Source organism: Oryx dammah, unplaced genomic scaffold (assembly GCF_014754425.2).
Source record: "Oryx dammah isolate SB20612 unplaced genomic scaffold, SCBI_Odam_1.1 HiC_scaffold_6, whole genome shotgun sequence".
Classification (NCBI taxonomy): Eukaryota; Metazoa; Chordata; class Mammalia; order Artiodactyla; family Bovidae; genus Oryx; species Oryx dammah.
The window spans coordinates 41,955,563-41,968,709 of NW_024070190.1; the positions used below are offsets into that span (position 1 = coordinate 41,955,563).

The following is a 13,147-nucleotide window of genomic DNA, read 5'->3' on the forward strand; positions in this document are numbered from 1 at the left end:
GACTAAAATGAAACATGGTTATATTTTTGATACATGAGTTAGCTTCATATTTAGAAAATTTCTCTGTAGTCATTAAAATGGTAACTATTATATGATTTACCTGCCATTAAGCTAATATTTGTGGATCTATGTGACACTGTGAACAAGTGCTGTAGAAAAGCACATTTCTCTTTACACAATGTCAGTATCAACTCCAGGTATCCTACTTACCAACTGATATTTTATTCTATGTAACACAGACATTTAGAACATGTAATTTCTTTGAAATCACAACATAAAGATTTAACAGCATCAAAACTAGTTCTGGAACTTCCTTAGTGATGTACTGGATAAGAATCTACCTGCTATGCAGGGGACACGGGTTCAATCCCTTGTCTGGGAAGATTCCACATGCCACAGAGCAACTAAATCCATCCACTACAACTACTGAGCCTGTGCTCTAGAGCCCATGAGCTGCAACTACCAGGTTGCATGTTGTAACTACTGTATCCTGCATGCTCTAGGGCCTGTGAGACGTAACTACTGGGCCTGTGTGCCGCAATTACTGAAGCCTGTGCACCCTAGATTCTGTGCTCCACAAGAGAGGCCACTGCAATGATAAGCCTGTGCACTACACCAATGAGTAGGCCCTGCTTGCTGCATAGCCCCCACTCACTACAACTGGAGAAACCCTGTGCAAAGCAAAGAAGACGCAGTGCAGTCAAAAAGTAAGTAAAGTATTATTGTTTTTTTTTAAAAAGAAAAACTAGTTCTGATTTACCTTATTTGACTAAACTTCCAATTTTGGGGGGTAGGGTGGGGAGAGGTAAGACTTTTTACCTTTTACAAAATTTTACTTTTTTACTTTTTACAAAATTACTAGGTAATTTTGTTTTGTGAAGCTAACTTTTAGGATCTAAAGATGACTAATACTGACACCCTCTCCTCACTTAATCATTTTCTGAATGTAAATAAAATGAAAAGAAACACGTTGATGAATATTCGTCCAGAGAGATGAGATGAAGAAGAAAAGAGCTGCCATCTTTCACTATCTAGAAGGTGCTTGGGTTTTGCTGTTGTGATTAATTATCCTTCCTTATGCCCAAAGTAAAACTCTTGGGCTGAGAGTTCAGCTGAAAAATGTGCAAGAGAGACCTAGAAGGCTCAAATAGAGAGAAAAAGAAAAGAAGAATGGTTTAAACTCCCCTGCCTTGTGATTTCCAACCTCTGATGGGCAGAAGGATCTTGGGGAACAGGTTTTCCTTTTCCTTTCCTTTCCCTCTCCTGTTCCTGTTTCCTTTCCAGTTCTGGGTTTCCATTCCCTTCCCTCTCCCCACACAGGATCTCCCTTTAATCTGGTTGATAGGAGGACTACCGTGGCTCTCAGTGCGACATACATTAGGAGGTTATGTTGTTACATTAAGAAATCATATTATTATATATCAAATGTTATTACATAAAAATACATCATACACCATTATTAATGTATGCCAGAAACCAGTATACAAACCTTATCATATTAAACACATTAATTTTTAAAAAAACTTCCAGACTACAACCAGGATTCTTGCCAAGTAAATTACGAGCATGTCTAGACTATCATGTAGCACCATTTATTTTAGAATTTTTAAACTTAAAGTTGAAAAGTACGGCAGTATATAGTAATGGAGGAACAAGGATATTCTGCAGAAACTTTTAGTTAGGCAAAAGAAAGATTTTTTTTCCAACTCTTGTTTAAATATTTGCTAACTTTAAAAATATCCCTTGAGAGAGATGCATGACTCTCACGTAGATCTTGTGACAGAGCATATAAAAAGACAGATTTCTTAGTTCAACAATGAAGAATCACTGTAATAAAAATACTTTTCCTCCAATCCCCATCATTTTCAGAGCAAAGAGAAAGACTTAATGAGTTTAATTGGTCAATACTATAAAATATTTCAGGGCACATAATAAATCTGAGGAAATACATACATAAATCTCTTCAATTTCTAATACAAACCATTTAAATAAATGTTTAAGTGGAAATAAATTTTACTTTATAAAATGTAAAATTTTAATGTCAAGATCAACTACCCAAAGAATCCATTGTGATCAAATCTGAATAATCTGAAAAAATCACTTTATTAATAAGAACAGTAGTACTTAGTGATTCAGAGAAAAAATTCTTAGACAAGAATTACATATCTCAATGATATTATACTTATCAAACACAAAGATTTTTTAAAGTCACAAGGTTAACCAAAATGTTCAATGTCCTGGATCTACTGGATGGATGATTTGAGTATTATCTAATTATTGGTTGGGTTAATTACTGTATCGCTTCCCTGATAGTTCAGTTGGTAAAGAATTTGCCTGCAATGCAGAAGACCTGGGTTCGATCCACAAAGATTCCCTGGAGAAGGGAAAGGCTACCCACTCCAGTATTCTGGCCTGGAGAATTCCATGGACTGTGTAGTCCATGAGGTCGCAGAGAGTCAGACACAAAGAGTGACTTTCACTTCACTTCACTTAATTACTGTATAAATTTTGTAAATGTATAACTTAGATAAAAATTCAGTTTCTATTTAATAGACCTTTTCTATAAAACCTGAAATAAAAACATAAATGCTACTGAATAAAGTCCCTACCTGATTTTCAAGTAATCAACAATAGCATTGGCTTGTTTCACATCAAAGATATTCCATTTTTCATTTTTGTGTGATGGTCCTATTTCAGCCATAACTTCTCCAAGCCATTTTATGCTGTCTTCTAAGGACATATGCAGTGCTGAAAAAAAAATCCAGAGAAGTCTTAAGCATAATTTTTATGGATGCTTTGGCAACAAAATAACTAAAGATGTCCTTAATGTGTAAAAATTTCAGTACTTGTGAGGACAAATGGTAATACTACTGTTGTTTGTTTCTGCTAATAATTACATTTTATGTAAAAGAACAGCAGGTGACAAACTGAACAATAGTAAATTACCATGAACACTATACAAATGTCTAAAGAGTTTGTTTCCATTTAAAGATGGGAAAAAAAACCTCAAAAAATTACTTTAGAATGGAAAAGAAATGATCTTAGATTAAGAGTATAGATGGAAACGACCCAAAGTTTGGTTAGATCAGCTGGTAAGGAAAGCCTCCATGGTAGACAGCAAAACCGAACCCAGAGCTGAAAATGTAAATGAACAGAGTTGACTAATACTCAGTTTTAGCTGATTGTTACCATGTGGGAATTTGGGCCTGAAGAGTTTCAACAGATGCCAGGAATATGGATTTTTATGTAAAACATCAAGACTTTTCATTTTTCTTTTCCAAGCTGCAGACATATATATGCTGTTTCTCAAATGCACGCCTGCTGGTGGTGGTGAGAGCCGGATGACAGTGCAAAAAGAGTGACACTGGCGCCACTTTGTCACCATCACACCAAGCAAGTCACTTATTTCACTATTAAAAGCAACCAAACAACAAAGTAAAACTATTTCCTAAGGCATCCAGTTGAAAAAGAAGTAGGTAAGTGTCAAAAGCCTGAGACATAAACTTTTACAATGTGTATATTATAAATATTAACTTTCATCTTTTCATATTTTTACTTGTGGCAGGCAAATACAAAATACACATACACAGTCATGGCTCCCTGTGTGCTGAGGATGAACCCAGGTAACTGGAGTGTCTCGGTTGTCCTTTGCTGGTAAGTGAGGGGTGTATGGACATGACACCAAAGAGCATGAAGCTGGAGATTTGAAAGGCTCTAGCAGAAAGGAGAAGGCAGTGGCACCCCACTCCAGTACTCTTGCCTGGAAAATCCCATGGACAGAGGAGCCTGGTAGGCTGCAGTCCATGGGGTCGCTAAGAGTCAGACACGACTGAGTGACTTCACTTCCACTTTTCACTTTCATGCATTGGAGAAGGAAATGGCAACCCACTCCACTATTTTTGCCTAGAGAATCCCAGGGATGGGGGAGCCTGGTGGGCTGCCGTCTATGGGGTTGCACAGAGTCGGACACGACTGAAGCGACGTAGCAGCAGCAGCAGCAGCAGAAAGGAGGTTGGATTGATTGCTTGGGGAAGGCACTTGTCAGCTGGGGACCTAGATGAGGGACTAGGAGAGAACTGTGCTGAACAATGTGAACCTCATCCTGCCAAGCCCAACCAAACCATTAATAAAGTTTCCACGTCTTGTTAATGGGGTGTATGGATTTTTCAGGGAGGTAGAAGGGGAGAGTGCTGGGAAGTTATGAGAATATAGGCTGATTGTTGCACCCATTTATTTCTGGGTTACACAGCTACTTTTCCTGGGATGTAACTGCTAGGTCCCAAAATTACTAATAAAATGACAGGAATTTAAAAATTTGGAAGTGGGAGACACTATAAATACCAACTTGTAATTTGTTTAGTCTAGATTCTATGTGTAGGAATTAGAAAAGAAGCATAAAACTGTATAACAATTAAAATCTAGTTTAATGAATGACAATTAGTCTAATTCTCATAGCCTCCTTATAGATACTGTTTTATATCTGTCAGAGGTATAGAATTATTGCTAGATAACTAGGTTTTCCTATATCATTTTAAGTGGAGCTCAATTATTATTGAATTATTTCTTTTTTCATGACAAACTTCTTTTGAAAATAGAGCAATTTCAGAAATGAAATATCTGTTGGATAAAAGTACCTAAGAAATGAATGGATTAAAATCTAAAGCATTAATAAAATGATATTAATTAGAGATGCAGAGAAAAAATTTAGATGATTGTAATTCTAGATGAAATTATACTTATCAAGCACAAAAATAAATTTAAACAGCTATTTCCTTATGTTAAAATATAAATGACTCTTTAAAACTGTTTTTTATGTCTAATGTCTTTCAATAGGAAACGGCTTTAAGAATATGAAAGTTACTTATCTAACTGAAATGTTTGCTTTTAAAAATCACTTTTAGTGATGTGACTAAAATATTAAAGATTAAACCAATTAAATAGTAAAAACTGTTAGAAATAAAATTTATCCTTGAAAATTTAGGGTAATCAAAAAACAAAATATACTTATAATGAGTTGGAAGATTTAGATTGGTACATCATAACTGCCATTTACTAGTGAGGTGATCTGAGTTTCATTTGCTTATCTGTAAATGAGAATAATACCAATTGTCAAACTAATAGTGCTGCTGTGAAGATCGAATAAGGAATGCATGGGAAACTCTTTGTAAACTGAAAAGATACATATATATTATATGTCTATTCCAATCCCAAAGAAAGGCAATGCCAAAGAATGCTCGAACTACCGCACAATTTCACTGATCTCACACGCTAATAAAGTAATGCTCAGAATTTTCCAAGCCAGGCTTCAGCAATACGTGAACCGTGAACTTCCAGATGTTCAAACTGGTTTTAGAAAAGGCAAAGGAACCAGAGATCAAATTGCCAACATCCACTAGATCATTGAAAAAGCAAGAGAGTTCCAGAAAAACATCTATTTCTGCTTTATCGACTATGCCAAAGCCTTTGACTGTGTAGATCACAATAAACTGTGGAAAATTCTGAAAGAGATGGGAATACCAGACCATCTGACCTGTCTCTTGAGAAACCTGTATGCAGGTCAAGAAGCAACAGTTAGAACTGGACATGGCACAACAGACTGGTTCCTAATAGGAAAAAGAGTACGTCAAGGCTGTATATTGTCACCCTACTTATTTAACTTCTATGCAGAGTACATTATGAGAAACCCTGGGCTGGAAGAAGCACAAGCTAGAATCAAGATTGCCAGGAGAAATATTAATAACCTCAGATATGCAGATGACACCACCCTTCTGGCAGAAAGTGAAGAGGAACTAAAAAGCCTCTTGATGAAAGTAAAGGGGGAGAGTGAAAAAGTTGGCTTAAAGCCTCACATTCAGAAAAAGAAGATCATGGCATCTGGTCCCATCACTTCATGGCAAATAGGTGGGGAAACAGTGGAAATAGTGGCTGACTTTATTTTGGGAGGCTCCAACATCACTGCAGATGGTGACTGCAGCCATGAAATTAAAAGACACTTACTCCTTGGGAGGAAAGTTATGACCAACCTAGATAGCATATTGAAAAGCAGAGACATTACTTTGCCAACAAGGGTCCGTCTTGTCAAGGGTATGGTTTTTTCAGTGGTCATGTATGGATGGTGAGGAAAGCTGAGCACTGAAGAATTGATGCTTTTGAACTGCGGTGTTGGAGAAGACTCTTGAGAGTCCCTTAGACTGAAAGAAGATCCAGCCAGTCCATCCTAAAGGAGATCAGTCCTGGGTGTTCATTGGAAGGACTGATATTGAGGCTGAAACTCCAATACTTTGGCTACCTCATGCGAAGAGTTGACTCATTGGAAAAGACCCTGATGCTGGAAGGATTTGAGGGCAGGAGGAGAAGGGGACGACAGAAGATGAGATGGCTGGATGGCATCACTGACTCGATGGACATGGGTTTGGGTAGACTCCGGGAGTTGGTGATGGACAGGGAGGCTTGTAATGCTGTAATTCATGGGATCGCGAAGATTCAGACATGACTGAGCGACTGAACTGAACTGAACTGATAGCACTTTCTAGAATTCAACCCCAAACCAGGCACATTTGAGGTAGTCAGGAGGATGGGCTCTCACTTGCTGGAGTTCAGATGTGTCATCTCTGAATCTTATTTATTTTTATAATTTTTAAAATAAGGAGAATAATATTAATAGAACTATCTCATAAGATTGTGGATGAATTAAGTGCCAGTATTTGGAAAGCAAATGGCACCGTGAGTAACACAAGTTAATTCTACGAAATATTTACTATTATTATTCCTATTTGGAAGAAAAACAACTCAACTTCATAGAACTAAGATGTGTTCTATGATTATTTAATAAATTTATGTTATATAGAGGAGAATTAATCTTGGCCCATTGACCTTGACGGAGGCCAAATATCCAGACTATCTAACTGTCTACATCCCATGCTTGGTCAGGTCCTGGAAAAATTGGACCTCAATATGTATATTATTGGAGAAGGATATGGCAACCCACTCCAGTACTCTTGCCTAGAAAATTCCACGGACGGAGGAGTCTAGTGGGCTACAGTCCATGGGGTCACAAAGAGTCAGACACGACTGAGCAACTTCATGACTTCACGAAAGATAATTGTACAAATCTTATGTTTCATAATCCTTTATTTTGATCTACTTTGACTCCAGGTGGGTTGTCGGCAGAATGTCTCACAGATAATGCAGCAGAATCTGAGACAAGGGACAGATTATAAGTGAGTCAGTATAAAATCCAGTTTCCACACTAGAATTTTATTAGTAACCATTGACTATGCTACAGTTCAGAGCACAGATTCAGTGCTTTTTCTATGAAGATGTTGCAGAATGGGATGGGAGTGCTCACTATGCACTCAGGACTCTACCACCTTTTAAATATAAACGTACTTTACCTATTTCTCTGGCACACCTGGCTAAGATTGCATTCTCTCCTGATGGTAGTTAGAACCTTTTCAGGTTGAAAGGTTTGAGGGGATTTTCTATCAGAATGAAACAACTAGATCCCTTGCTTTTTTTCTGGTTAGCCTTTTCACATGTACTTTCACTCTCTCATAGTTTATGAGTACTTGGATGGATCCTGTTCAAGTTTTAAAAATTCATTTTTGGACTGACATCAACAATATAAAGTTTCACATAAAAGAAATACTTGTGATGCAGTTGTAAGTTATGGAAAAAGTTTAAAATGGAAATCTCTTGTCTAATTTGGAATGTGAGATTCATGAAATTTTTCTACTTTCCTTTACTGTTTCTAGTTTATAAATTCTTAGTTCACAGGCTGCAAAGCTTAAGACTATTCATGTCATATACTTCTTTTTATAATTAAATTCATTAAGTGGTACATCCACATGGTTCAAAAAATATGTCAAGATGTACTGTAAGAAGACTTACTCCAATCCTGTTGTCCATATGTCTAGTTCCTACACCCTTTGCACATAAAATTTTGATTATTAGTTTTTCCTACATCATTTCAGCACTTCTTTGTATATATAGTAAATAAAAACATATAAAGACTTATTCTTGTCTCTTTCTTAAACAAAAGAATACAACTCTGCTTGACTCAGTAACAACATATGATATCTAGAAAGCTTCCATATTCTTTCCATTTGTACAGCTGCATGGTATTACGATTTAGGGATAGGGTAATCCCTACAGATAAATTTGTATTTTCAGAGTAGTTTTAGATTTACAGGAAAGTTGCAAGAATATCACAAAGAGTTCCCATATAGCTTATACACAGTTTCCCCCATTGTTAATATTGCTATGGTGCATTTGGCACAACTAATGAACAAATATTGATATATTATTATTCAAGTTCACTCTTTGGATTTCTTTAGTTTTTATTAAAGTCTTTTTTTTCTGTTCCAGGATTCGCTCCAGACATATTACATTTACTCATCTCATCTTCTGAGATTGCACAATTTCTCAAATGTTCCTTGTTGTTAAAGGCTTGCACAGTTTCAAGAAGTACTGATCAGGTATTTTGTAGTGTGTACTTAAATTTGGTATAAATTTGATACTTCTGTCATGATTAGACAAGGAATAAAGGTTTTGGAGAGGAAAACTGCAGAGCCATTTTCTTCACACTATATCAAGTGGTAAAGAATCTGTCTACAAATGCAGATGTAGGAAACGTGGGTTTGATCCCTGGGTCAGGTAGATTCCTAGGAAGAGGAAATGGCAACCCACTCCAGTATTCTTGGCTGGAGAATCCCATGGACAGGGGAGCAAGGTGAGCTACCATCCATAGGGTTGCAAGGAATTGGACATGACTGAGTGACTGGGCATGCACACACCTTACTATGCACATTTTGCCACCCATATCACATTACTATTTAACATGGCTCATCACTAATAACGTTAGTATTTGGACGTGCTGAGGTTGTATCTGTCAGGCTTCCCTATATAAAGTTACTATTTTCCTTCCTTTCCATACTGTCCTCTTTGAAATGAGGTGTGCAGAACATTCTTAAGAAATGGGGAAAGGTGTTCAACTTCTTGAGGATGCAGTGATGTGCTTAGTTGCTCAGTCCTTTCTGTGACTTTGCGACCTCATGGACTGTAACCCACCAGACTCCTCTGTCCATGGGGATTTTCCAGGCAAGAATACTGGAGTGGGTGGCCATGCCTTCCTCCAGAGGAGGTATCTATAAAAATGACTGGGACTTCCACATAGGAGATTTGTCTATTTTGCCCCAGTTAATTATTTGCTGTTGTTCAGTCATGAAGTCATACCCAACTCTTTTTGACCCCATGAATTGCAGTACAACAGTCTTCTCTGTCCTCATTATCTTCTGGAGTTTGTTCAAACTCATGTCCATGGAGAAAGTGATGGCATCCAACCATCTCATCCTCTGTCATCCCCTTCTTTTCTTGCCCCCAACCTTTCCCAGCATCAGGGTTTTACCAATGAGTCAGCTCTTCCCATCAGGTGGACAAACTATTCGAGCTTCAGCATCAGTCCTTCCAATGAATATTCACGACTGTTTTCCTTTAGGATTGACTGGTTTGATCCCCTTGTTCTCCAAGGACTCTCAAGAGTCTTCTCCAGCACCAATTTTTCGGCACTCAGCCTTCTTTGTACTCTAAAATCCATACACAACTACTGGAAAAACCATAGCTTTAATTATATGGACCTTTGTTGGCAAAGTGATGTCTCTGCTTTTTAATATACTGTCCAGGTTTGTCATAGCTATTCTTCCAAGGAGCAAGCATTTTTTAATTTCATGGCTGCAGTCATCATCCACAGTGATTTTGGAGGCCAAGAAAATGAAATCTGACACTGTTTCTACATTTTCCCCATCTATTTGCCATGAAGTGATGGACAGGATGTCATGATCTTCACTTTTTGAATGCTGAGTTTTAAGCCAAGTTTTCACTCTCCTCTTTCATCTTCATTAAGAGGTTCTTTAGCTGCTCTTTACTTTCTGCCATTAAAAGTGGTATCATCTGCATATCTGAGTTTGTTGATATCTCTCCGTGCAATCTTGATTCCACCTTGGGATTCATCCATCCTGGCATTCCACATGATGTACTCTGCATCTCAGTTCAGTTCAGTCACTGTCATGTCTGACTCTTTGTGACCAAATGGACTGCAGCATGCCAGTCTTTCCTGTCCATCACCAACTCCCAGAATTTACTCAAACTAATGTCCATTGAGTCAGTGATGCAATCCAACCATCTCATACTGTTATCCTCTTCTCTTCCCACCTTCAATCTTTCCCAGTATCAGGGTCTTTTCCAAAGAGTCAGTTCTTCACATCAGGTGACCAAAGTATTGTAGTTTCAGCTATAGTATGAGCCTTTGCAATGAATATTCTGGACTGATTTCCTTTAGGATTGACTGGTTGGATCTCCTTGCTGTCCAAGGGACTCTCAAGAGCCTTTTTCAATACCACAGTTCAAAAGAATCAATTCTTTGACATTCAGCTTTCTTTATAGTCCAACTCTCACATTCATATGTGACTACTGGAAAAACCATAGCTTTGAATAGATGGACTTTTGTTGGCAAAGTAATGTCTCTGCCTTTTAGTATGCTGTCTAGGTTGGTCATAACTTTTCTTCCAAGGAGTAAGTGTCTTTTAATTTCATGGCTGCAATCACCATGTGCAGTGATTTTAGAGCTCCCCAAAATAAAGTCTCTCACTGTTTCCCCATCTATTTCCCATGAAGTGATGGGACCAGATGCCATGATCTTTGTTTTCTGAATGTTGAGCTTTAAGCCAACTTTTTCATTCTCCTCTTTCACTTTCATCAAGAGGCTCTTTAGTTCTTCTTTGGTTTCTGCCATAAGAGATGGGATTACCAGACCACCTGACCTGCCTCTTGAGAAACCTATATGTGAGGGAGCAACAGTTAGAACTGGATATGGAACAACACACTGGTTCCAAATAGGAAAAGGAGTATGTCAAGGCTGTATATTGTCACCCTGCTATTTAACTTATATGCAGAGTACAACATGAGAAACGCTGGGCTAGAAGAAGCACAAGCTGGAATCAAGATTGCTGGGAGAAATATCAATAACCTCAGATATGCAGATGACACCACCCTGATGGCAGAAAGTGAAGAGGAACTCAAAAGCCTCTTGATGAAAGTGAAAGAGGAGAGCGAAAAAGTTGGCTTAAAGCTCAACATTCAGAAAACGAAGATCATGGCATCTGGTCCCATCATTTCATGGCAAATGGATGGGGAAACAGTGGAAACAGTGTCAGACTTTATTTTGGGGGCTCCAAAATTACTGCAGATGTTGACTGCAGCCATGAAATTAAAAGATGCTTACTCCTTGGAAGGAAAGCTATGACCAACCTAGACAGCATATTGAAAAGCAGAGACATTACTTTGCCAGCAAAGTTCCGTCTAGTCAAGGCTATGGTTTTTCCAGTAGTCATGTATGGATGTGAGAGTTGGATGGTGAAGAAAGCTGAGCGCCGAAGAATTGATGCTTTTGAACTGTGGGGAAGACTCTTGAGAGTCCCTTGGACTGCAAGAAGATCCAACCAGTCCATTCTAAAAGAGATCAGTCCTGGGTGTACTTTGGAAGGACTGATGCTAAAGCTGAAACTCCAGTACTTTGGCCACCTTATGCGAAGAGTTGACTCACTGGAAAAGATTCTGATGCTGGGAGGGATTATGGGCAGGAGGAGAAGGGGACAACAGAGGATGAGATGGCTGGACGGCATCACCGATTCGATGTACGTGAGTCTGAGTGAACTCCGGGAGTTGGTGATGGACAGGAAGGCCTGGCGTGCTGCAATTCATGGGGCCGCAAAGAGTCGGACACAACTGAGCGACTGAACTGAACTGAACTGATAAGGGTGGTGTCATCTACATATCTGAGGTTATTGATATTTCTCCTGGCAATCTTGATTCCAGCTTGTGCTTCATCCAGCCCAGCATTTTGCATGTTGTACTCTGCATATAAGTTAAATAAGCAGGGTGCCAGTATACAGCCTTGACGTACTCCTTTCCAAATTTGGATCCAGTCTGTTGTTCCATGTCCAGTTCTAACTGTTGCTTCTTGACCTGCATACAGATTTCTCAGGAGACAGGTCAGGTGTTCTGATATTCTCATCTCTTTAAGAATTTTCCATAGTTTGTTGTGATCCACACAATCAAAGTCTTTAGTGTAGTCAATAAAGTAGAAATAGATGTTTTTCTGGAACTCTTGCTTTTTCAATGATCCAATGGATGTTGGCAATTTGATCTCTGGTTCCTCTGCCTTTTCTAAATCCAGCTTGTACATCTGGAAGTTCTTGGTTCAGGTACTGTTGAACCTAGTGATAAGGATTTTGAGCATAATCTTGCTGGCACATGACGTGAGTACAATTGTATGATAATTTGAACATTCTTTGGCATTGCCTTTCTTTGGGATTGGAATGAAAATTGACCTTTTCCAGTCCTGTGGCCACTGCTTTTTCTAAATTTACTGGCATACTGAGTATAGCACATTAACAACATCATCTTTTAGGATTTCAAATAGTTCAGCTGGAACTCCATCACCTCCACTAACTTTGTTTGTAGTAATGCTTCCTAAGACCCACTTGACTTCACACTACAGGATGTCTGGCTCTAGTGAGTGATTACACCATCATGGTTGTCTGGGTCACTAAGAGCTTTTTTGTAGAGTTCTGCTGTGTATTCTTGCCACCTTTTCTTAATCCTTTCTGCTTCTGCTAGGTCCTTGCCATTTTTGTCCTTTATTGAGCCTATCTTTGCATGAAAGATTCCCTTGGTATCTCCAATTTTCTTAAAGAGATCTCTAGTCTTTCCCATTCTGCTTTTTTCCTCTATTTCTTTGCACTGTTGACTTAAGAATGCTTTCTTATCTCTCCTTGCTGTCCTCTGGAACTCTGCATTCAATTTAGAATATCTTTCCCTTTCTCCTTTGCCTTTTGCTTCTCTTCTTTCTCAGCTATTTGTAAGGACTCCTCAGACAACCACTTTGCCTTAATGCATTTCTTTTGGTTTTGCATTGCATTGTTTTTGGTCAGCATCTCCGGTACAATGTTATGCACCTCCGTTCATAGTTCTTCAGTGACTCTATCAGATGTAGTCCTTTGTTTCTATTTGTCACTTCCAGTGTATAATCATAAGGGATTCATTTAGGTCCTACCCGAATGGCCTAGTGGTTTTCCCTATTTTCTTCAAT

At 38.4% G+C, this 13,147-nt stretch overlaps 1 protein-coding gene across 2 annotated transcripts in view; it reads right to left on the reverse strand.

Moving 5' to 3' along the window:
- The window catches only part of CABCOCO1 (ciliary associated calcium binding coiled-coil 1), a 176,179-nt gene that overhangs the window by 106,961 nt on the left and 56,071 nt on the right, over window positions 1-13,147 (reverse strand). For both annotated transcript variants that reach the window (XM_040242300.1, XM_040242301.1), the window contains one exon: window positions 2,610-2,748. In XM_040242300.1, the coding sequence (XP_040098234.1) occupies window positions 2,610-2,748 (139 nt within the window). The remainder of the gene's footprint in view (window positions 1-2,609; window positions 2,749-13,147) is intronic.